Raw genomic sequence first — 24,567 nt, 5'->3', positions numbered from 1 at the left:
CATTAGACTGTATTGGTTTTATGTGGCAAGGTTTTGGTAGCGGGGGGGGTTACAGGGGTGACTCCTGTAAAAAGCTGCTGGAAGCTTCCCCTGTGTTTGAGAGAGAGCGAGCCCATACCAGCCGGCTCTAAGACGGACCCGCCGCCGGCCAAGGCCGAGCCAATCAGTGATAGTGGTAACGCCTCTGTGATAACATTTTTAAGAAGGAAAAAAAAAGTTGGGACGTGGAAAAACAGCCACCGGAGAGAGGAGTGAGAATATGTAAGAGAAACAAGCCTGCGGACACCAAGGTCAGTGCAGAAGGAGGGGGAGGAGATGCTCCAGGCGCCGGAGCGAAGATTCCCCTGCAGCCCGTGGTGAAGACCCTGGTGAGGCAGGCTGTCCCCCTGCAGTCCAGGGAGGTCCATGGTGGGGCAGATATCCACCTGCAGCCCGTGGAGGACTCCACGCCGGAGCAGGTGGGTTCCTGAAGGAGGCTGTGACCCTGTGGGAACCCTGCGCTGGAGCAGGCTCCTGGCAGGACCTGCGGATCTGTGGAGAGAGGAGCCCACGGAGCAGGTTTTCTGGCAGGACTTGTGACCCCGTGGGGGACCCACGCTGGAGCAGTCTGTGCCTGAAGGACTGCACACTGTGGAAAGGACCCATGCTGGAGCAGTTCGTGAAGAACTGCAGCCCGTGGGAATGGCCCACGTTGGAGAAAGTTCGTGGAGGACTGTCTCCCGTGGGTGGGACCCCACGTTGGAGCAGGGGAAGAGTGTGATGAGCCCTCGCCCTGAGGAGGTGAAGCGGCAGAAAATAACATGTGATGACCGTAAACCCCATCCCTGTCCCCCTTGTGCTGCTGGGGGGGCTTGGTGGAGAAATCCGGGAGTGAAGTTGTGCCCGGGAAGAAGGGAGGGGTGGAGGGAAGGTGTTCTGAGATTTCGTTTTATTTCTCATTTACCTTACTCTGGCTGATTTGTAATAAAAAGTGAGCTAATTTTCCCTAAGCTGAGTCTGTTTTGCCCATGATGGTAATTAGTGAATGATCTCTCCTGTCCTTATCTCGACCCGCAAGCTTTTTGTTATATTTTTCTCTCCCCTGTCCAGCTGAGGATGCGGGAGTGATAGAACGGCTTTGGTGGGCACCTGGCGTTCAGCCAGGGTCAACCCATCACATAGACATAAATACATAATTAGCAAGCTAATGTAAACACACTGTCTTCAGCAATAGAAAATGTATTTTCCTCCATACAGCAAACTTCAACAGCTTTATAACCAGTGTTTCTCCCTAACAACTCTATTACTCATTTCCCCATACACAGAAGGGTATTGAAATAGAAAAATTCTACCTGTATAACTGAATGTGAGGTATGAGTTTACCACTTACTAACTCATGACAAAATTTCAGACATCAGAGCAAACGGATGCCAAATTATGCTCAAATGAATTACATCCCACCATAACCTCAGTGACAAAACATGTTAGCTTCAATAAGGTAGAATTTCACTGTAGACAAACTTATTTTTTAGTACCTGTTACTGCAGTATGCAGTAAACCGCGGCCTCAAGCTGACCACTGAAGTAGCAGAGAAGTCCCTTCCATTAAGGCTTCGGCGTTTCTTTCAATCTTCTCTGAAATTATATTCTGCATTTCACAGATGCACCACTAATGAACTGATTGGCTAAACTGGAAATTTCAGCTCTTACTTAATGAAATGAGGAAAGAGCATGCCAAGTACAACATGCCATAATTTTTACTCCTCTGAAAAGTTAAAAACAACAGAAACTCCTAGGTCTGGTGGCTTGAGAGAGAATTTCTTGTTTCTGTGTTTTTTAAATAAACTGCTCTCAGTAGTTAATATGAAAGCTTTTTGTAATTTTTTTTAAATGTTATATACTGAATACTAATTTCTCTCTCTGCCTCCATTTTCAACTAGACGCCGCAGGACACCTAACTGATTCTTCATGGGGAAAACCCAAACCAAACCAAAACAGAACCAAGAAAAAAAAATCCCCCTCCCAAGTTCTCAACTGCATTTGAGCAAAACACTTTTTTTTTTTTTTTTTTTAAATAAATCTCCTTCAGTAGTGTGAAAACTGATGGGCTGACTTGTATGCTGGTGTGTATCTTTCTATAGCTCTACTACTATCAGATAAACTCTATTGATTTTTTTTCTAAAAAGAATTTCAACTCTTATGAGTAATTACAGTCTTTTTTGCACAAATAAGAAATCTGTTTTCTGAAAAGCCATTCCTCGGTGTACCTGGAACACTTTCAGGCTATAACTTTTTGCTATCCTGAATGAATCTCTCATAAAATAAGTGATTTCTTAAAGATTGTTGGAGATGCCATCTTAAGAAGACAACTTCAATTGTATTCTTTAATTGTATCTTCAGGAAGAAGTTACAGTTTGGGTGTTTTGAGGGGTGTTGGGGGAAATTATCTGCTTATATTATTTCTTCCTGATATCCTTCCTAAAAGTAAGCACTTCTGATTAAAAACAAAATAATAATAGCAACAATAACAACTACAACTTATTAATCCTAAATTAGCAGGCTAAAAATGTGTATGAATCTAAATTGGTGTAAAAAAAAGTCAGCCAACAAATTCTGAATTATGCAGATACTCTAAAATAACAGCTAAAATATTTATATCTATACACACCTATGCTCATATATACACGCACACACACACATATATATATAATTCCAAACAGTCTAATGCAAAGACAAATAACAAAGCCAATTATTTTTTAAATAAGCCACAGAATAGAGAGTAAGAAATTAGAACACCTGCAGCTTGGATTTTTTTTTTTTGTCTTAAATGACATTTAGCCAAAGTGCAAGGATTAAAACATGCAAAAACCATACGCTGTATACACCTTATGCATTAAGATTATAAAGGAAATGACATGAGGTGGAACAGATTCTGTTCATAAGACAGAACATTAAGTATTAGCTTTCCTTTTTCTTTTTCCTGTTTTGGTACTTCCATTGGAAAACAGGAATTTAAAATAGTCTCTTTTACGTAAGTATTCATGTTTATTCTACATTTATGCTTTGTGCCTTGGAGAGTTTTGTTTTGTTTTTTTCCTTTTTGTAACATATGTTACAGCTAACGAACCAGTCTAACTAAAAACTCCAGTCTTGCAAAGATAAACCAGACCCTAGATGAGAGACTACAGAAAAGATTCAGCTCAAGATGACAACATTAAAATTCAGGTGTCACTGGATGTCTAAGCTCTTACTAGGTTTATAATGTCACTGAACTGAAAAAGTAACCCAGCCTTAAGCATACACAATGCATTTGATTCAGCTGCTTAAACATAGGTTTTGATGATTGTCTGCGATATATGGCAGTAATTAAGATATCTGCTTAACACTTGTAGATCTGACAGAGGAGCTAGGCTTTTTCGGTCAGTAGCTAGAGGACAGGAGGATAACTTAGGCCATCTCAAATTGTTGATATCTGTGATTAAGTAAACTGAATCAAGAACCTAGTGGCTGATTAACTGCATTATTCTCTATGCACCATTGACTGCATCTCCAGTGACTATAACAGGAGTTTAAATAGTGCACATATAGAGTTCCACGTTGAGATTTTTCTCTTTCTCTGCACAAGAGTTCAGCAACACTGTAAATGAACACGATTCCCTCAGAAATTACAGCTACCTCTTCCTATGAGAAGAATTCTGATTTAGTTATTACACAATTAAACCCAGTACATTTAGTAAACCACAAAACACAGCTCCAGTTAATCTCAAAATAAAAACATAAAATTAAAAAAACCAAAAAAACAACATCACAACTATTTGAAACAGCAGCTGGAGCCTTATTTTTGCTCTGAGGTTCCAAAGACTCCAAGTGGAAGAGTTCCCAGTGCACACCACATGAATACAACATTCCCTAATCATTTCTAGCTGGCAGTGGTAAAAATGCATGACATACCAATTTAATGTACACAAATGTTTTAAAAGATCCTGTCTTTTCCCAGATCTAGTGCTTGGGAAAAATGCAAAAGCAAAGAAGATGCTAATGCTCTGTTAATGGGAAATTTTCTTTTCTTAAAGCAACGTTTAAGAAGGTCATTCCTATAATTTGAAAATACTCTCCTCTAGAAATTTTGTCTGCTCTCCTATCAAAGAGTTCATTTTCAAGGAAACCTGAAAGTGTAAATTTCTCTTGTGTTGATGTGCCACTTTATAGTAATTAAGTTTTCACATTCAGATATATAAAAGACAATGATTTTATTTATAACAGATGTAATGTACATTTTAAGTATTATGCAGATTTAATAAAGTCAGAGCTCATTTACAAAACAATTGATGGTTATTGCTTCAACTGTTTATATACAACACAGCATCTCATGACTAAGCATTATATTTTAATCTAATAATATTATCAATAATATTCTGAAATGCTTTTCATTAATCAATGAAAATTAAAATTAATCTTTTTTCACAGATATTTTGTTTGAGAAGCACAAGACTAGTTGTTGAGGCATTTGTAGCATACAGCAAAGAGAAAAAAGGGTGAGGATTAGGGAAACTTAACATTTTGCTTAAAAATAATCTGCTATGTTGGAATCATTGCAGCTTCCAAAGGATAATTTTTCCAGCGGATCTCATGAGTTCAATCAACAGTGACAAGCTGGCACCAAGGTAATGAAGTACGTTCTTGTGCAAATGCATTAGCTCCTACAAAATAATTACGTGCATCTTTATCATAGCAATCAGGAATTTCCTTCGGAATAGGACCACCGAAGATTTGGAGAAAAGTTATACTGAAGTCAATATGACAGCAATGTTAAATGACACATTTCTATGCAATCTGTGGAGATACATAGCCAGTTGCTATCAAGATTTCTGCAAGTTTCATGGAGAAAAAAGTTTCAGAGGAAAAAAACCCAACAAAACCAAAATTAGTTTAGACGTTTCTAGAGAGGAGTTCATCAAGAGAAGAATGATTGACAAGTATGATGAGCTGGTGATGTAGGTTGGTATAATGAAAAAAAATGGTAGCAGCAACTAATGATTCAGTACTAGATGAAGGTAAGAAGAGGTAGAAAAAGGTCACTAAAGCTTTGATAGGGAAAACTGATATACTTACAGATAGGTATTTTTAATGCAACAGAGAAAGGGATGCCCAAATACACATATGCTAGAAGAAGCTTAGTCAAGTCAAGATAATTACATTTAGAGTACCAATTTGAAAAGGTATCAATAAGTGAGAAAGAAGAACATTTGTCAACTCCTTGAGAAAAGGATGTTAGAAGTTAATCAGGACATAAGTGAAAAAGAAAGGAGTGAAAAGAAAGGGCAAAAGAAATCATCTTACAGTTGCTTTTTTCTTTGAGGAAACTGAAATTCTGTGCAAGACAATGAAGGTGAAGCATGAGGAATTAGCCTAAGTGGAACTACAGGGATTGCAGTTATGGGATTCAGTTAAGTCAGAGAAACTGAGTTATTGAATATATTGCTTTTCTAACATTTCAGATGTCTGTAACAAAGGAAGGGTTATACAGTGACTAAATTCTTGGCTATGTTTCCTCCTGTGTCATTGCAAGAAATGAAAGAAGCTATAAATCCCTATTAAGCCAACTGGGAGAGAACAAAAAGACAGAATTAGCAAATATACAGAACTCATTTTGTAGTGTAACAGTCTGAAATATGACATGCCAAGAAGCTGTATTAAAACAGAAAGAAAAAAAACCTCAATGCAGCAACATACAAACTTGCCAGGTCAACTGCCTACTTCCAATTCTAAATCACCAACCACAACAAGGGGGGGGGGAGGGGGGAGAAAGATATAGTGGAGAAAATAAGAGTGGATAATTTTCTGAATGCAAATTCCCCAGCATAATGAAAATTGCCTCAGATATCCAAACTGAATTGATAATTAAGTTAATTAGTGAGTTTACTCAACTCTGATAAACCCTTGAATAAGTTTCTGAATCATTTATATGCATGTATAATTGCTCTGTCACAACATACAGTCAATAGTACTACAGCATATGAAAGGTGATGCATCACAAATTTGTTATATACATTAAAATATTGTAAACATATGCATCCACACCCACATCAGAAGGTTCCACAATTTCATTAACATCTACTTAATAATCTTCCTCTCAGAGAGATTCATTTACCAATTTCCAGAAAGTATAAAGGATTCTTGCCAGTGAAACAGACCTGTTCTTCATATCCATGACTCTAGCGGATACATAAAGCGTTTAGCATTCATCCTCTGAATACTGTTTCAGTGTTATTTTATTTTCCTGTCCATTTATTTTATACATATGCAAATATGTATATGTATGTTTACCTATGCATATATGTATACAACATATGCATGTACACCTATGCATATATAAAAACCCATACATATACAAAATACAGACACATACGTAGAAGTTATCTGTTCCCATTCCAGTAACAAAGGAGAGGTGTGGTTTTTTATGCCACATAGTGTTACAAATATATCAAAGCCAAGGACTAGCATGTTCCATCTACAGCTGTCATTGGTAAAATTTCACCAAGGGTAGAGTGACATTAAGTAGGCTGCAACTCTGATACTCAAAAAGCCACACTATGCAACATGAACCACCTTTTTTTTTTCCCCCTCTGTATTCTTTCCTGTATTTCTTTAAAGTTGTGCGTCCCCCTGCTCCCCTGAGATATGTTTATCATCTACAGAAAAACTTAAACAAACAGAAAACAGAGAAAATAAATTAAACTTAGAATTTTCCACTTTGAAGAGGATGAAAAAGACATTCCTTTCTTCCATAAACAAATAATTACATCTTCTTTATAGAGAGAAATGTACTTGCAATTGTACATGTACAAACTTAAATTTGTTAAAATAATAAACATGAGAAGTAGAAGGAATAGTAGACTTTTTTCTTGCTGCCTTACCTCTATTTGCCACAAAACACTCAATGTTCCTTCTGATCTTACACATAAAAATAATTTCACATGCAATACATGAAAGTTATAAAATGGCAAAGAAGCAATAAACTTCATGATGCACAGAACAAAGGAGAAAAATAAGTTTAATTAAAGACATTTTTTAATTAAATATGTAGGTCAGGTTTATTTTTAAATGTTTTGCTTTGCAGCTGGGACAGATCCAAAAATGAAAACAGCATTAATGTATATTATTTATTGTGCTAAATTTTGTTCACTTTCTTCTTTTCCTGCCTTTGGGTTCATTTCTTTTTCTGTGGTACTAAGACCATGGAGCAAGAAGCAATGAAAAATCAGAACAGACTAAGTATAAATACGTAAGCAAGACCTTGAACTTAAAACAATCTAAGAACAGTAATTCGAGATGTCTTTAGTGCTATACATTTTTTCTGGTAAACAGGTAAATATTGCTAAAAACTCAAATTCAGCTCTTCAGCATAATGCAGAACAAAGTCATTATTACTTTAAAAGCTCTCTTTCAAGCTTACCTCTGTATCCTTACTGATCAGTGAAGAAGGTCCCGAGTTATTTATATTCTCACCTCCTTCTGAAGGAAGCAACTGGTAATTCACAGCCTGATAAAGAATCTATAAACACAAAATAAATACAATCTTTTACCAGTAAAATAATAAAATGTAAGAATTATGACTGATGTCATAAGAAACCCAAGAAATTCTGATGTAAAAGCTTCCACGATAGAAAAACAAGGCTGCAGGGGAAGACAGTGAGAAGACCGCACGTATCTTTGACATTCTCTCACTGTTGTAGTCCCTAGACAAAATGACCTTTCCTCCTCTGTGATTTTTGTGCAATATTTTTCACACAATGTAAGACTATTTTTATTTTTTTTTAATTATATACACCCTGCTGCACTATGTAAGCTAAAGAACTTCCATGAAAAACATCCATTATCTGGACTGTGCCTTTGAGGTGTTGGGCAACTCTACAGAGGCAAGTGTTACACAACCATTTTGTGAGCAGAATTTCTGCAGGCCATAGAACTGATGAAGGTCTGCAAAAGACACTTATAGCTGGTTAACATCATCTGGTCAGCATGACCTTCTCAAAGATTTTCTGCATATATCTATTTGTCTACATACAAATACACAGCACTTGAACAGAATATGTAGGACCATTAATGAGCAAAGCTGAAAAGCTTATGCTTAGTTTATGGAGAAAGTAATTGCAGAAGAAACTGATTAAATGTGCTTTGATGGAAATCATGACTTGCGTTTGGCTTCCTGGGGCAAATACCAAATTAATCATCACTGCTACAAATGATATTGCACTAAACAAAGAAACCTGAGCAACAAATTAACCTTAAGTTTTGTGAATGGAGAAGACAGAGAATCTCTTCCCTTAGAGAAGTACGATGCAAGAGAGTAATAACCAGTGTCTGCACTGCATTACAAATAACAGGACACGAAACCTTCAGAAAGAATGAGACAGCAATATAGAAGCAGTGAGTGAATTGACAAAAAAGTCTAATAAATTTTGGTTTGTACGGTGCCAAAAGTTTGTCTGACTTCAAATTATAATTCTAGGTATAGGCACATAAGGGGGGAAACAACTTTTTATTTCTGTATTGTACAGGTATCAATTCTGCAAAGATTCCACTCGTGTTTAAGCTCATAATTGTACCTACCTCTCTCAAATTTGAGTGCTTTCATGATGAAAAAATAGTAAATAGCTTGCAGGAACTAGACTTGTATTAAGTCCTTTGTAGCATCTTATTCTGAAGTTATCCTGTTACTGAAGCAGCACAGACTGCCTTTATATGCTGCCTGTATTTTTCATACACATTGCTATACAAGCAATTTTGTAAAAAAACGGCTACACGCTTGCAGCTGCCTTAATTAGGCTGCATACATACTGTAGCTATTGCTCCCTTCTTCCCCATTCTTCAGACACAGAATGAAGCCCTTGAAGATGTTTTTATTACACAAAGATAAATCTATGAACATTGTGAACTCTTAGACAACTAAGACAATTATGAACTCTTAAGTAATAGTACGTAGGCCAAGCCACAATTACACTGAACAGAAATTTAACATTTTGACAACCTAAATTACTGCACTACTGTTTCAAATAAAACTTTTCAAAAGGTTTGCTGTGTCGTCTTGCCATAACTTGTATTTAAATGCCACAATTATGTGTTCTCACATATATAGTATGATCACCTGAACACCCAAGACATGATTCTATAAAGAAGTCAGTCATTGCAGAGTTAATAAACATGGCTCAGACACAAAGTCTACTATAGTTGTTCAAACTGTTACATGGTTGGAATCAGTGAGAAAAGAATTTCATTGTATACTGGGTAGAGAACATAAAAATGTAAGAATAAATATTTAATAGACATTTATGTGGGCATTTAATGAAGTTGCATTACAAGATGTAAATACCTGGAAAACACTGAAAAAATTATTTAACTGCATTTGCAAATAAAATGTTTAAATCAGGCAGTAAATAAAGAAATTAGAAGTACTAGTGATAAGAGAATATAATTGCATTTCTACCGAGAAGCCAACTCATCATATAAAAATGCTTATAAAGAGATCTCCTTTGTTGAAATATAACAGTGAAAGCAGAAAAACAGAGCAGAACAAATATAAACTCACTGGGGGGATGGAACTTAAGGGAACAAACTTAAAAATGAGCACAAGTCTCCTTTACTTTGGTAAGCATTGAACTTGCACGAAAGAAGTTTCAGAAACACATACCTGGGTTTGCAACGAACTGCTCACTCCCAGCAATGCTTCTATGGCACTTGGGGGACAGTGTGTCAGAGCAAAAGCCATGAGTTCCTGACGCATACTCAAATCATGGTAGCCTTCTGATTGACCAAGCTGACTGCATACTTCCCAGCTTTTAGAATAACCTACAAGGGAACACAAAATGTACTTCTGAGGTTGGTAAGCTTCACAAGTGACAGGGGAATGCTGCATAATTCTTACTGGATGAGAAAAAGGAGGGCATGTGGCATTCTTGCCAACACTTAACATCTCCCAAGAAAGGAACCATAAAGGCTCCACAAAAGAGAGATATAACTCAACTTTAGACTGATCAAATACATAAAAGATTCATTATTTATCATATTGTAGATATCAGTACAATAGACATCTGTAAGCCTACACACTATATTTTTACATATGGCAATAAGAAAATCATAATTTACTTCAGAGCATGATATTGAACACCTTAGTGGAGTGGCTGTAAAAAAAAAAGTAAAATATATCACTTGATATATTAGAACCTCAATTCATCTCAGATTTTTTCCCCCTCAAACTTAAGGCAGAAAAAAAAAAAGCAAAAGAAACAAATCCTATTGTCCTTGTATCTTGACACATGTCATTTACCTCCACTCATACCCTCACATATACAAATTACATAAATAGCACAATTATTTTAAGAGTTTTGATAGAAAGGTAGACATCTAGAAGACCTGCACATTCCTACTAGCTGCAGTCACATATTTTCACCTGTTTGAGACGGGTACAGTATAGGACGAATGAAAAATTGTGGTTCCCAGAGACGTACAGAAAAGCTCTGTAAGGTTATGTGTCTAATAGTTCTGTAATTATCTTATTACATACAGTACTTGCTGTATACATCTCGATTCCATGGAGATGTCTGTTGACTTCCACAAACAAAATGTAACTGATCTTTGAATGAAATGGACCAATCTGAAGTACCATACTTCATAGTAAGCTGAGAGTCAGAACTCAAGATTTCCACCATCACCACGCCACGCAACCCCCATTTAATCACTTCACCTGTGGCCATGAGCTCCTGGCAATGCATACTAGCTGCTTTGTAGTCCTGGAAACTGAGAGCTTGTTCCACTAAAAGGATTAAAACTTGACCTTTTCTCTCCATCTGATCATCTCCTGTAAGAAAAATTCAACTTTTTAATTAGTTAATTGGAATTAATAGTCAACTTAAGCTTGCTACTTTATTTCTTAAGAAGACCATATGCCACAACTCAAAAAGCCCATCTTGAAATTGAAGCAGAAATAAAATTACCTGCTTTTTCCTGAAGGAAACACTAAAAACAGTTATGTATTTTAAAAAAACACTGGCAACATACCTGGCTAAAAATAACTACACAGCATGTTATGTCTAAGTTTAAAAAAAACAAAACAAAACACTTTGAAGACTGTATTTATGCGATGGCCAAGACAGACTGATATTTAAGGTAAGTGACATATAAATCAAAATCCTGACATTGAAAAAAAAACTTCTGTGAACTGTAACAGAATAAGAATTTTGAACTTTTTAATTGTTTTCTTACAGTATGCAAAGCCCCAGTTTAAACTCCCACTTCACAGAGCCAAATAATTCATGAGATGTGGAAGATATAGGTATTTTAAAAAGCCCTACCTTCATAAATTGAGCGAGTAGAACTGGAACTATTTTTTCACACCATACAAGCATCTTGGTCACTAGACCTTCTGGACAATGCCTCTTCCCCCAGTTATGACTCAAAAGTAACACTTCAGATACTACTGATCTTTTCTGACTGAAGTTTCATCAAGAATTTTTGTAGAAAAATGTCCTGACCTTAATTTTAATACATCAGCATTCGCAGATGAAAATCTAATCAGACAACTTATTTCCCTTTCAAAGACAGTTATAGTCACTACACACAATACTTCTTCCTGTCACCCTTTACAAGTCACCTATTTCTTCTTTTTTTTTTTTAACTTCTTCCAATTTAGAGTGAACACAAGAGAATGAAAATTATTTACTTCACTGACACCAGTTGGTCCAGTCTTGTGCTCAAAATTGCGTGTATGTCTATGCACTAAGGTGACTAAACATACACAGGAAAAATAATCTCACATTATTCATTTTAATATAGAAAAGAAGGGTGGCAAGAAGCTAATAAAAATGAGTAGTTTTTTTCAATGAAAGCTTCTTGCCCATGGTTCTCCCCTATTATTAAAAGTGATTTTACGCAGTCACTGCTGTTAAAGTAATTTGAAAAGGGCACTGGTTTATGAAACTGTATTACTACAGCTTGTGAAATGCAAATATTTCAGAAGGTTAAACAGATCCAGTTCCAAAAACCATACAAAACCTACATGTTTTTAAATTGTATAGCTGTTATTTTTAACTCTAATTTGTGGGTCCATCACCACAGGCAAAGCAAATTTCTTTTTAAAGCTTTCTCAAAAGAAAAGATGTAGCAGTTATGCTAGAATGACATTCAGGGAAGTGAAGTTACCCTAATTACTGAACTCAATCAAGATTCCCCTAATCCCGGCACGTCATGACTAACTCAGCTGGGAGAACAGGTTGGCTTCCCATCATTTTATCTTTTGGCCTCTTGCTCTATATACTGGCAACACACGATGTTGCAAATTAATCACATCCAAGGCTCTTCTGCTGCAAAATTTTGCCCTCTGGAAGTTGGGAACTTCTCATCCAGGCAAAAGCAATTACAGATGACAAAGAGGTGCTTCTATCTACACAAGCTGAATGTGAACTGTCATTTCTATAAGCAAGAGATCCGTACTTGCCACTCACCTTCTGATGCCCACTTCACCCTGACAGCTTTACTACTTACAGAGAGATTTGACTAAGTAGCAGACACAAATAAAAGGCAAGAGAAATAATTGAACTATTGTCCCTCAGATTTCAGCTAGACAAAATAATCACTGCTATTTATTACTACTTAAAAATCAGTGGGATTGGAAGGAAGAGGGGAACAACACTTGGAGCAAAGAATGGTTTTCTTCTTAACTGTGCTTGAGCAGTCATATGCTGACAAGTCCCCCATCCCCAATGTTTTAGCTAATTAGTTTTGATGCAGTGGGATACACCTTCACATGTTTTACAAAAGCACAAGCATAAAATATAAGGTTTGTTTTCCTTCCAGTCCATGGCTATACTTGCTCATCTTATCTCCATTGTTCACTCATTTAAACTTCCATTATCTTGACACACGCTGTTATGTCACAGAACAACCAGCAGCTCCAACACGACTAGTGAATCCCCTGCAACGCACAGCTCAAGCCCTTCATGCAGCTTTCGTTGCCTCAACAGTGCAGTCACTTAAAATACTACCTCTGCTGCAGTTTAGAGGCATGGTCTTGTTCTTCTATTCAAACATGAAAAAATTCACTGCTTCAGCTTTGACACACCTCATTTGAAGGTATTTGGTTTTTACTACACAGTAATCTCCATCAAGCCTGTATGTTAATGTCTGACATCCAGACTCAAACAAATCAAGCTCAGCAACTGGAAAGGATATCTTAGGTTTTGTTTCCCTTTTATGATCTGTAAAAGTTTGTGTGTGTTACACTCCTTCAGACTATTGCCTCCTTACATCATAAGGAAAATGCATTTATATTCTAAGGGTTAGTCCACCCAGTAAGACTTAAGTCTCCAAAGTTCTTTCCATATCTTTTTGTTATGATGTTTAGCATTCAGATAGAAGTTGATACAAGCATATATGGCATCATAACTGAGAGGAGGTTGTAGTGAGGTGGGTGTTGGTCTCTTCTCCCAACTAACAAGCGACAGAACAAGAGGAAATGGCCTCAAGTTGACCCAGGGGAGGTTTAGATTGGATATCAGGAAAAATTTCTTCACTGCGAGGGCTGTCATGCATTGGAACAGGCTGCCCAGGGAAGTGCTGAGTCACCATCCCTGGAGGTATTTGGGAGATGTGTAGAGGTGGCACTTAGGGACATGGTTTAGTGGTGGGCTTGGTAGCATTAGGTTAATGGTTGGACTCGATGACCTTAAAGGTCTTTTCCAACCTAAATGATTCTACAAACGATAAGAGGAAAAATACGGAAGCTCAGAAATAGAAAAACATTTTTTCTTGAGAAATAAAGGATGCTCAAATATTTTTTAAAAGTTTGGATCCAATTTGGGTCATATAAAGAAAGGGAAAAAAAAAGCTTATTGAAACTCTGAGTAAGATGCATGCTATTTGAGAGTAGATGAAAAACATTATCTTGAGTGAAACCATGTCATAAAAACTTAAAAGTCAAATGGTATCAAAATTGTATGTATACTCCAGAAATTCCATGTCATCTACATTTAGGAAATCAGAAACCATCTGTATGGTTACTTCCACATGCGTTAAGCAAGAAGTTGAGGAAGCAGTGTTGAGGAAGGCGGATTTCAAAAAATAAGCTTTGACTTCAGAATGTGAGCAAAGCTTAAAGTTATTAGAATTAGCTCATGGATATTAAAATTAATTAAATTACCATAGAAAGTTGTGACAAAAGAGAATAATGAACAGAAAATATTTCTAGAGAGCCTGACTCAAGAAAAAAAGCAATGCTCGTTAGATTTTTTTTTTTTTTTACAGTAGAGAAGATGGTCTTAATTTCTGATACTTAAGCATCTTTTTTTTTTTACTCTTTTTTGCTCTTCTATTTTGTAAGCAAGTAATTCCATGAAGTGAATTCTTTCACACCCTTTCTTAACCAAGAGTGTGGATTAAGTGACGATCATGAGACAAAACAGCTCCAGCTCCCTGAGCAGGTGCAGATTTTCTGGCTGTCATGCTGAGCACATTCTCCCTCCCTCACTTTGCCCATCTGTGAAATTAAGATAACACTTGTGTGCTTACTTTACAGAGGTAGCGACATGAGGCTTAAGTAGAGTTTACTGTCATTAATCAAATACTTTAAAGCAATTAAGCTGCTAGCTGATATACCATTACCTAAGCAATATTTCAGCTTTGACAAGTATGAATATAAATTCTAGTCTTCACTTTTAGTGCTGCTCTCTAAACAAACTGTATTCAGAGAACACAGCTCCCAAAGCTCCTTGAGGATGACCATGTGCACTCTACCCTTGTATGCACAGCAAATACATTCTTTTAGAATTGAAATTAAAATACGTATGCTCAGAGTATTTTATAGGTTATATATTTATATATAGTATAACACAGCATATACTATATACTCTATATGTACACGTATGTTTAAAATTTATATAGGTATGGATGGATAGATGTAGTGAGCAGACTTTCACAATTAGTAACATTATGAGGTGGGGTAGCAAGGGGAGCAAAGAGGGGGAAATGCTGAAACGAATTCCTCCAGTGAGCAGATAAAGCACAAGAAAGCACTCTACTGGTAGATACACACAGAGGATCGGAAATGGAAGGGACTGCAAATTTGAGCATACATAACCAATACCAGTAAGCGTGTTCCACAAGACAAAATTAGAACTTTTTTCACAGCAAAGATGGCTCATAAATCAGGATAATTGTATAAGTAGTGAAAACCAATTAGGGACAAAAACCAATTCTTTCTTCCAGCAGCGTTTTATCAAATTCTTCATTAGGCAAGTCCATAAAGTTCAATCCCTAGATTCTTTTTCAATATCCAGACTCATCCCAATATATCTCCATAAAACCATTCCCTACATCATAAGCTGTTAGAAATCAAGTCACCCTTTCCCAGTAGTTTTAAATCTGCTAACAAAGACTATCTGTGCTAAAACTGCAAGGAAAGTTTTCCTTTTCTAATATTCAGTTTAAAATAAAATATACTCATTCACGAATATTAAAATCTGTATGCGTGAGCTGCCCTTTTGGCTACAAACCAATTTGTGGAATAATATGAGCATTTGTTATCATTCTTATGGTTACCAAGTCCTAAAATAACTCTTCATCATATTAATAATTAATTGTAACTCAGTAACTTAAATTACGAGTCGACAGATACAGATACACCATTTCTATATGACTTACTTCAATAGGTGTGTGTGGTTTTTTTGTTGGTTTTTTTTTTTACACCTACTATTAAATTTTACAAGACTCTTTATTTACAGACTATGATTAAGGCTATGCCAGCATTCCACTTAAAATCTGTTTTTAAGGTATTATTAACCTAACTATTAAAATCATATGCAACTTTAAATTCATTGTAAGGTTACCTTTTCCACACTCACTGGAAGTACATACAGCAGTAATTGAGGACTGAAGAGTCAAGCTCTACAGACTTTCTTTAATCTGCTGAAAAAATATTGCATTTGTATGCATGACTTAAAATAGTGACGACAATCATGTTTCCTTTGTGTGCTCTTGGATACTATTCTGGATACTCATCAGTGGAATGGAATGTCAGGAACAAAAAAATCTGCAGTAATAGTGGTATGCTGTTTATAGCTTTCAAGTCCAGAAAAACTAAAAAAAGATTAAAGAAATACTGAGTTTCTTAATATGGAAGAAACCTGTTTTCCATAGCCAATCTCCTACAACAAGTAAGTTTAGATAAAATTCACAACTATGGCGTTCTTATACTGAATCCATTATCTTGCTTATAAATGAACATCCTGTACAGAAAATAGTATTTCTATGTAAGTAATACGACTAGTTATACCTCAGTGACAGTGAAACGGTTTTTAATCACAAAAGCTTAAAACTACTTATTTAAAAACAAACAAACAAACCAACCAACCAACACAAAAAAATCCCACCACATCCCACCACCACAGAAAGTCACTACTGGAAACATTTTCTTGCTATTTTTTCCTTTCAAATAAATGTTACTCTATAACCAAAAGATAACTTTGAAAGTGACAGAGTTATTTATTTAACATAAGAGAAAAGAACAGCAAGTGTCAAACTAGTATATTCCTTAGCAAGATTTACTCTCGAAATATATACTTTTACTACTAAAGTTCCACATTTACCACAGGAACAACCATTAGCATTATTCCTGAGGTTAACCATTAAAATCAGAGAGCACAACGCTCTTAAAATAAATATGTAATTTGTAGCATAAGCAGTAGTTTTTAAATCATTCACCTGCTTAAAAATTAACCACCTCGCATATTCATCATCAGTTTTTCACCATCCTGGTAACTGCAAGCCAGAGAAAATCAGGAGGCCATTTCGTCATCTGGCTTTAAATACCTCTTTTAAATCTCTCTTTTCAGTGGTGTCTCAGTAAGTGCCACTGTGATTATAACACTAGCACACAGACATTACCATATCAATGAACTCTATATGAATTCCCTGAAGTTCTCTACCTAACATACATTGCCTCTCATCTTTCAATTTCTAGAGATGGGAGCCATGAGTTTGTTCCCTGTTTAAAGGTACATACCAGGGCACTGTAGATGCTGATCTACAACTAACGTTACTGGACAAAATACTTCATGTTTTTAAGCTTCATAGAATCACTGTGGATTTTGCTTTTCCTTCTCTCATACAAAGAAATCATTTAGATTCAAAGAGAAGGTAAAACAAAAATCAGAAGCATTAGCCTAAAGGACCCAGAATATTAAGAAGAAAAATTGACAGATTTTAACTTTATGTGGGAGGAAGCAGAGGAGAGAGGGAAAGAGCTGTACAGCAATCTTGTCTTATGAACCAATATGGAGATTTTTTTTTTTTCCAAAAGTCTTGCAAGCAAAGAAAAAAAAAAGAGAAGTTATGACTGTCATTCTAGTTATTCTACAGAACAGGAAATTACATGTGAAATTAACAAATACATAGATTAGATCCAGCTACCCAACATAGTACCATCCCCTCCCCTCTGCCATTTTTCATGTAGCAGCGCTACGTAACAGGACCACTGAGCTTACCAGAGTCATGACAACATTTCCAGTGATTCCTTTCCTTAGGACCTAGGCACCTCAGGAGGTCAACAACCTAACTTCTGTACCTCTGTTCATAACCTCACCCAATCCCCTTGAATATCTCCCTCCCTATATAATACTATGCAAAAATTGGCAATACTAAGCTTCCTGAATACATAAGAAAAAATTCTTAAATGATTTAACAAATATAGAGAGAAAGGAATTAGCCAGGCATGCACCACTGACAAAGCCAGAATGCATCAATTTTATATACCGTGCTGCATAAAATATGAATTTATATTTTATATTTCTATATTCTATTTCTACATCATAAAAATATGGCACTATTGTATTTGCAGTTGCATTGACGAAGTATTTTTCAAAATCAAAAGGTCTGCCAGATATTTTAAGTAGGCTATCTTAAAAAAAAAAAAAAAATTCTAGTATCTTTAGGATTCAATCCTTGAAGATGCTCAGCTCCTCAAATGAATACTCAACCTAACGCTAACGCATTATTTTTAGTGCAAAAGATATACAAAGCATACACAAAACTCCAAGAGCCAAAGTTTATGCATTACAGATGACTTTTTTTTCACCTGTAGCTTAAATGGGACTTCTGTTAAATCAGACTACCTTATTTGACAGGGACAATACGATTTGCTGAAGTTTTAGTACTACTGATTAACTGTAAGAAAATATTCTCAGCCACAACTCGTCCAATCTGAAATGAGCTTTTACTCCAAATCCAGATTAGACAAGGCTGTTTTTATTTTACGCATTACTGGAACGTCAGAGCAGCTGACAATATCAGCTGTTTTATTACAAATAAAATATTTCATTCATTTAAAATATTTTATTCCTCCCCAATGTCTGCTTTTTGAGATGTCTTTTTGGTGATATCCTTGAACACACATTCTAATATCAACTAAAACGTCCTAAAGCATAACACAAATGCATGCTGCATTGTGATTTGGTGTCTTATTAACACAGCTTACCTGCAACCCTTAGCAAATTTGCAAGTCCCAGGAGCTTAGCAGACTGCCTGTAGTTCGTTGACAACTGAGCAAGACAGTCCTTGATGAGACTAAGTCGATCCGAACATAAACGCACTGTTGAAAGAAGAACTGGTGTTAGAGACTATACAAATGAACCTTACTGCTGTGTTTCTCGTTAACAACGTAGATGCAGAAAGAGTGCTAGGGAATATAAGAAAACAAACACAATCTGAAAACCAGCCCAAAGTTACTTGCATTAGGATCTTCAATTATACCAATAAAGAGAAAGTTAAAATAACACTATCCAGCCCCAATCTCCAGAAAGTCAGGCTGGGAAGGGAGGAAGAAGAGGGAGTGTCGTGGTTTAACCCCAGCCAGCAACAAAGCACCATGCAGCCGCTCACTCACTCCCCCCATTCAGTGGGAGGGGGGAGAAAATCAGGAAAAGAAGTAAAACTCCTGGGTTGAGATAAGAACGATTTAATAGAACAGAAAAGAAGAAACTAATAATGATAATGATAACACTAATAAAATGACAACAGTAGTAATAAAAGGATTGGAATGTACAAATGATGCGCAGGGCAATTGCTCACCACCCGCCGACTGACACCCAGCCAGTCCCCGAGCAGCGATTCCCCGCCCCCACTTCCCAGTTCCTAAACTAGATGGGACGTCCCATGGTATGGAATACACTGTTGGCCAGTTTGGGTCAGGTGCCCTGGCTGGGCATGAGAAGCTGAAAAATCCTTGACTGTAGTCTAAACACTACTGAGCAACAACTGAAAACATCAGTGTTATCAACATTCTTCACATACTGAACTCAAAACATAGCACTGTACCAGCTACTAGGAAGACAGTTAACTACATCCCAGCTGAAACCAGGACAGGGAGACTGACCAGAAAGAAAACTTATTTTTGTTTCAGGTTTTCAGACTCAATGTTTTTAAATTTATATGACTAACCATATGCCTTTATACAAATTTATTTTTAAATATAATTTTTGCAACATTCTCAGAAAGACTGTTAAAACAGACATTAACTTTCATTGAGAATACTGTAAGTAACAAATATTTCATGCTATATTGTATCTTAGGGTGGACAGGATACATCACTGTAAAATTGAAGGAACTGTCACAGACAAAATCTTGAGGGTGTTTTAATTTCCATAAATATTTTCTGAGCAAGTAGAGAGATAGCCTGCAAATCACAAGGTTGTGTCAACCATATCCTGAAAAGCTTGTAATTAGTACTGTGTTTCAAAAAAGATTTTATCAATAATTAAACAATTACCTTAATTGTATAATTTAATATCATGAATCAATTTCAGTGCTCTTTTTAACTAGTTAGTAGGGGGCTAACTTCAGGCCGCTGCTTTAAAAAAACCTAACTTTTTCATACCATGCAAGTTCTCAGAACACAGAGGAACAGCATGCAGATCTTAACCCTTTAACACTCAGTAAGACATTAATGTCTGCATGGGGGATAAGCCCAATATGCTAATACAGACTTTAAAACATATGACATTAGGCCTTTCAATAAGAGTAAAGAAGCCCTTGCATAATGAAAACCCTATTAATAAAGTTCTGGAAATCAAATTAGACTAAAACAAGTTAAGAATGCAGGAGCAGGAAAAGGCTACACTTTTAGTTTCATTTTTAATATTCTATCACACACGTGTATTAGTATACAGCAGTAAAATGTTTTCATTCACTGACTGTACAAGCAAGATATTTTGAAATATCTAACAAAACTGAAAGTAATCTGAAATAATACCATGGGTCAAACACTTTCATTAAAGATGGACTTCTCTTCACTTTTTATGTCAATAAGGAGTCTCCAAACCAGATTTTATTTAAACAGATCATAAAGTAGTTCACAACCTTAACTGCTGAGTTTGCTAAAAATACAAGTGGGGGAGAAGCTCTACAGAAAACTAAACACAGAAATACAAATAAAAGTCTACTGCTAATTCTTTCTGTGGGAATAACTGATCCTTAATGTTATTTTAATGACATCCTATCAAAGTAACTGACCATTTAAAGGCTTTCATTAAAACTTTAAAACATGATTTTGATCTTATTAGTTTAATTTGATTTACATGAAAAATATTGAAGAAAGGATAAGACAGGATCATTAATGAAATTACAGGCATGATTTCACATATTCTAATTAATCTAGATCAGTTGTATTACACATAGTATTAAATGCAATATTATGTTGCAACTTTTTTTAAATGATACCTTCATGTCCACACTGAAAAAAAAATGAAGAAAATATACGTGTACTTTTCTACAGGCTGAACAAACTGATTAAAAAAATAATACTGCTCTAGAAGTCAACAGTGGAATACTGCAAGATCTAGAAAACAGACTTAGTCCAGAAATGGTAAGATTTCTGAACATAACATATGGAGCATCAGCTCAGTTTGAAGGAATACTTGGGAGAAAAAAGACAACAAAAAGAGAACACCAATGTAAAGTAACAACAGCCACTAAGAACATCCACTTAGTTTTCCACAGACCCACAAGAGCTTCCCATAAATCCCAGTATTTCTCTGCACAATGCCAGAAATAAAACACTACCATCAGCATGTTTCACTGGTACTCAGTGCTCTTGAAAACACTCTACAAGAATTGGCTTAGAATACCAGTGTTCATGCAGTTTCACATAGTTGCCCACGTAAGACACATCCAAGCTTCACTGAAAGCCAGGCAGATGAGCTCTCTTGTATATTTCTCTCACTTAGAAAAGTGGGGGTTTTGTTAATAAAGCGTATTGGGTTTGCATGGCCAGGTTTTGGTAGCAGGGAGGCTACAGGGGTGACTTCTGTGAGAAGCTGCTAGAAGCTTCCGCCACGTCCAATAGAGCCAATGCCAGCCGGCTCCAAGACTGACCTGCCGCTGGCCAAGACTGTGACCCTGTGGGAAGCCTGCACTGGAGCAGGCTCCTGGCAGGACCCATGGCCCTGTGGAGAGAGGAGCCCATGCTGGAGCAGGTTTGCTGGCAGGACTGGTGACCCCCACACTGGAGCAGTCTGTGCCTGAAGGACTGCAGCCCATGGAAGGGACCCATGCTGGAGCATTTCAGAACTGCAGCCCGTGGGAAGGACCCGCGTTGGAGAAGTTCGTGAAGGACTGTCTCCCATGGGAGGGATACCACACTGGAGCAGGGGACGAGTGAGGAGTCCTCCCCCTGAGGAGGAAGGAGCGGCAGAGACAACGTGTGAGGAACTGACCTCAACCCCCATTCCCCGTCCCCCTGCGCCACTGGGGGGAGGAGGGAGAGAAAACCAGGAATAAAGTTAAGCCTGGGAAGAAGGGAGGGGTGGGGGGGAAGGTGTTTTAAGATTTAGTTTTTATTTTCTCATTGTCCTACTCTGATTTGATTGGTAATAAATTAAACTAATTTCCCAAAGTCGAGTCTGTTTTGCCCATGACAGTAATTACTGAGTGATCTCTCCCTGTCCTTACCTCGACCCACGAGCCTTTTGTTATATTTTCTCTCCCCTGTCCAGCTGAGGAGGGGGAGTGATACAGCAGCTTTGGTGGGCACCTAGCATCCAGCCAGGGTCAACCCGCCACATAAAGCCATGAACTTTGTTAGTTTGGCACAATCTATAAGCTATAAGACGTACTGCAATATATTCAATTTTTCCCTTTATCTCATTGTCCATAATCGTCCTTTCTTTCCAACTTCTGCCCAACAACTTTCCATACCATTGGACTCACTGCTCCAAAACAGATTTAAAATTTTAAACAAGTCATCAGAAGAAATAACTTGTAAAAGTTCACATCCATTGCCATTGGGTTTTATATACTTCAAAATGAAACAGCCCAGTGGAGACATGAAAACTGCCTACCCATGAAGTACCTCTCTCCCACCCATTATTTGAAAGCTTATCAGCACATGAGCAAGTGAAGATTATTAAAAAGTCCTGCTAAAAATAAGTCTCCAAACACAGATTCCGTATGCAGATATCTTTCTTATCTCACATCAACTGAAAAATGTCTTTTCAACTGAAATAATTTTTCAGTATGTGCCTGTAAGCTGTTTGGAGGCAGGGATGTATTTGTCATGCATATTTATGCCTGTGATTCAAGTAAGCATATAAAGAATAAAAATATGCAGTACCTTGTAATGGTAATATTTTCACGCCAAATTCTTCAAGGTAGCCCAGAGCACGAATGAGATCTAGCTCCTCCTGAATAGCACTTGGACAGTCTACAATAAGTTGTAGACAGCACCTAAATAGGAAGGAAACAAATTTTTCTAAAAATTGTTGAATACATTCAAAGTTAAATTTGTGGAAGAAGTTCACCTGTGAAAGAAAAAAAAAAAAAAAGAAAAGTAATTTGCTGTGCTTATGAAACATAAAAATACTCACTAGTCCTGTAACACATATTGTGTTTGGCACTATATCTCTGTTATGGCTGGCTAAACATTTTTAAAAAATTCTATTCTTGGATTGCCACAATCTTCTTCGCCTAGTTGTGACAGGAACATCACCTAGACCCTCTTGTATTTAGATGTGCAATGAATTTAACAAAAGATTTTGAAGACATATGTACTTAAATATTACTTAAATATGTAATTATTAAAGGAAATATTTCTCATATCACTACTGCCTTTTGGTGTTGCCATATACTACAAGATAAAAGCAAAATTCTGTAAAAAGTTTACTGTAAGTGAAACGTTAGAGCCATTGTCACAAATTCAGTTTCCTTAACTAGGTTCAGCAATTGAAAACAAAGCTGATTAAAAGGAAAAAAAAAAAACACCGCAAAATGGCTCTGAAGATGAATTAATGCGTACAAATATTAGTAACAAGTTTATTTAAAATAAACATTTTCAAAAATTCTTTGTTTTATGAATATAATATTGACATAATCAGCTTTTAGATTTTTTTTTATTAACACTTGAATTCTGGTAGTGTTCATATGTAGTTGTATTAATACATGTTTAACAAAAAATCCACATGCAAAATAGTCTAAATGATTTTAAATGGCTTAATTCACCATGCACATTAAATCAGGAAAGTCTATTATTTGTGTAATTTGTCATATAGCTTTTATCTCTACATGTTAATTAAGAAATAGACATGTTTACATCAAAAATAAAATTGTATGTTAGCTACATTCCCATCTGAACCCATCACATTTTTCAGGAGCAGTGACAAACATTTCAGGGTGAAATGGAGATTAGAACAGGAGTGGAAGGAGAGAGAACTAGATAAACAGATTGCATCTAAACCAACTCAAGCAGAAAGGTTACTAGGAGACCTACACACTGGGATAATCACTCATGGAAATAGTTGTTTCATGGTAACTTAACTGGAGAAAAGTCAGAGTAGGACCAAAACATCTTACTAAACAGAATAAACACATGGTCACACATTCATGGCAAGCATTCAAGCTATAAACTTAATATTTTGAAATACCACTGTAAAACCATAAGATAAAAGTTGATCATGGACCCTTAGGAGATATTAAGAACAATGATACTTTGTATTTCTAGAGGCTCCTAATGGAAAAGACACTCAATAGCAGATTGGGAAAAAAAAAAATTGGTAAATAAACCCTAATTTTATGACGACATTAAATCAGTTTTTCATAGTGATTAACAGAATCATAGGACAGTTTGAGTTGGAAGGGACCTTTAAAGGTCATTTAGTCCAACCCCCCTGCAATGAGCAGGGACATCTTCAACTAGACCAGGTTGCTCAAAGCCCCATCCAACCTGACCTTGGATGTTTCCAGGGATGGGGCATCGACCACCTCTCTGGGCAACCTGTGCCAGTGTTTCGTCACCCTCGTCGTAAAAAATTTCTTCCTTACATCTAGTCTGAATCTACCCTCTTTTAGTTTAAAACCATTACCCCTTGTCCTATTGCAACAGGCCCTGCTAAAAGTTTGTCTCCATCTTTCTTGTAGGCCCCCTTTAATTACTGGAAGGCCTCAATAAGGTCTCCCTGGAGCCTTCTCTTCTCCAGGCTGAACAACCCCAACTCTCCCAGCCTGTCCTCGTAGGAGAGGTGCTCCATCCCTCTGATCACTTCTGAGGCCCTCC

General features: G+C 36.6%; 1 protein-coding gene across 2 annotated transcripts in view; it reads right to left on the bottom strand.

Moving 5' to 3' along the window:
* The window catches only part of NBAS (NBAS subunit of NRZ tethering complex), a 190,761-nt gene that overhangs the window by 102,355 nt on the left and 63,839 nt on the right, over window positions 1–24,567 (bottom strand). For both annotated transcript variants that reach the window (XM_069805772.1, XM_069805773.1), the window contains exons 31-35: window positions 22,633–22,745; window positions 18,502–18,615; window positions 10,723–10,836; window positions 9,670–9,827; window positions 7,435–7,533 (exon numbers count right to left, since the gene is read on the bottom strand). In XM_069805772.1, the coding sequence (XP_069661873.1) occupies window positions 7,435–7,533; window positions 9,670–9,827; window positions 10,723–10,836; window positions 18,502–18,615; window positions 22,633–22,745 (598 nt within the window). The remainder of the gene's footprint in view (window positions 1–7,434; window positions 7,534–9,669; window positions 9,828–10,722; window positions 10,837–18,501; window positions 18,616–22,632; window positions 22,746–24,567) is intronic.

The sequence above is a fragment of the Haliaeetus albicilla genome, chromosome 18, assembly GCF_947461875.1.
Source record: "Haliaeetus albicilla chromosome 18, bHalAlb1.1, whole genome shotgun sequence".
In the NCBI taxonomy this organism is placed as follows: Eukaryota; Metazoa; Chordata; class Aves; order Accipitriformes; family Accipitridae; genus Haliaeetus; species Haliaeetus albicilla.
This window is presented reverse-complemented; position numbering and strand designations above follow the sequence as displayed.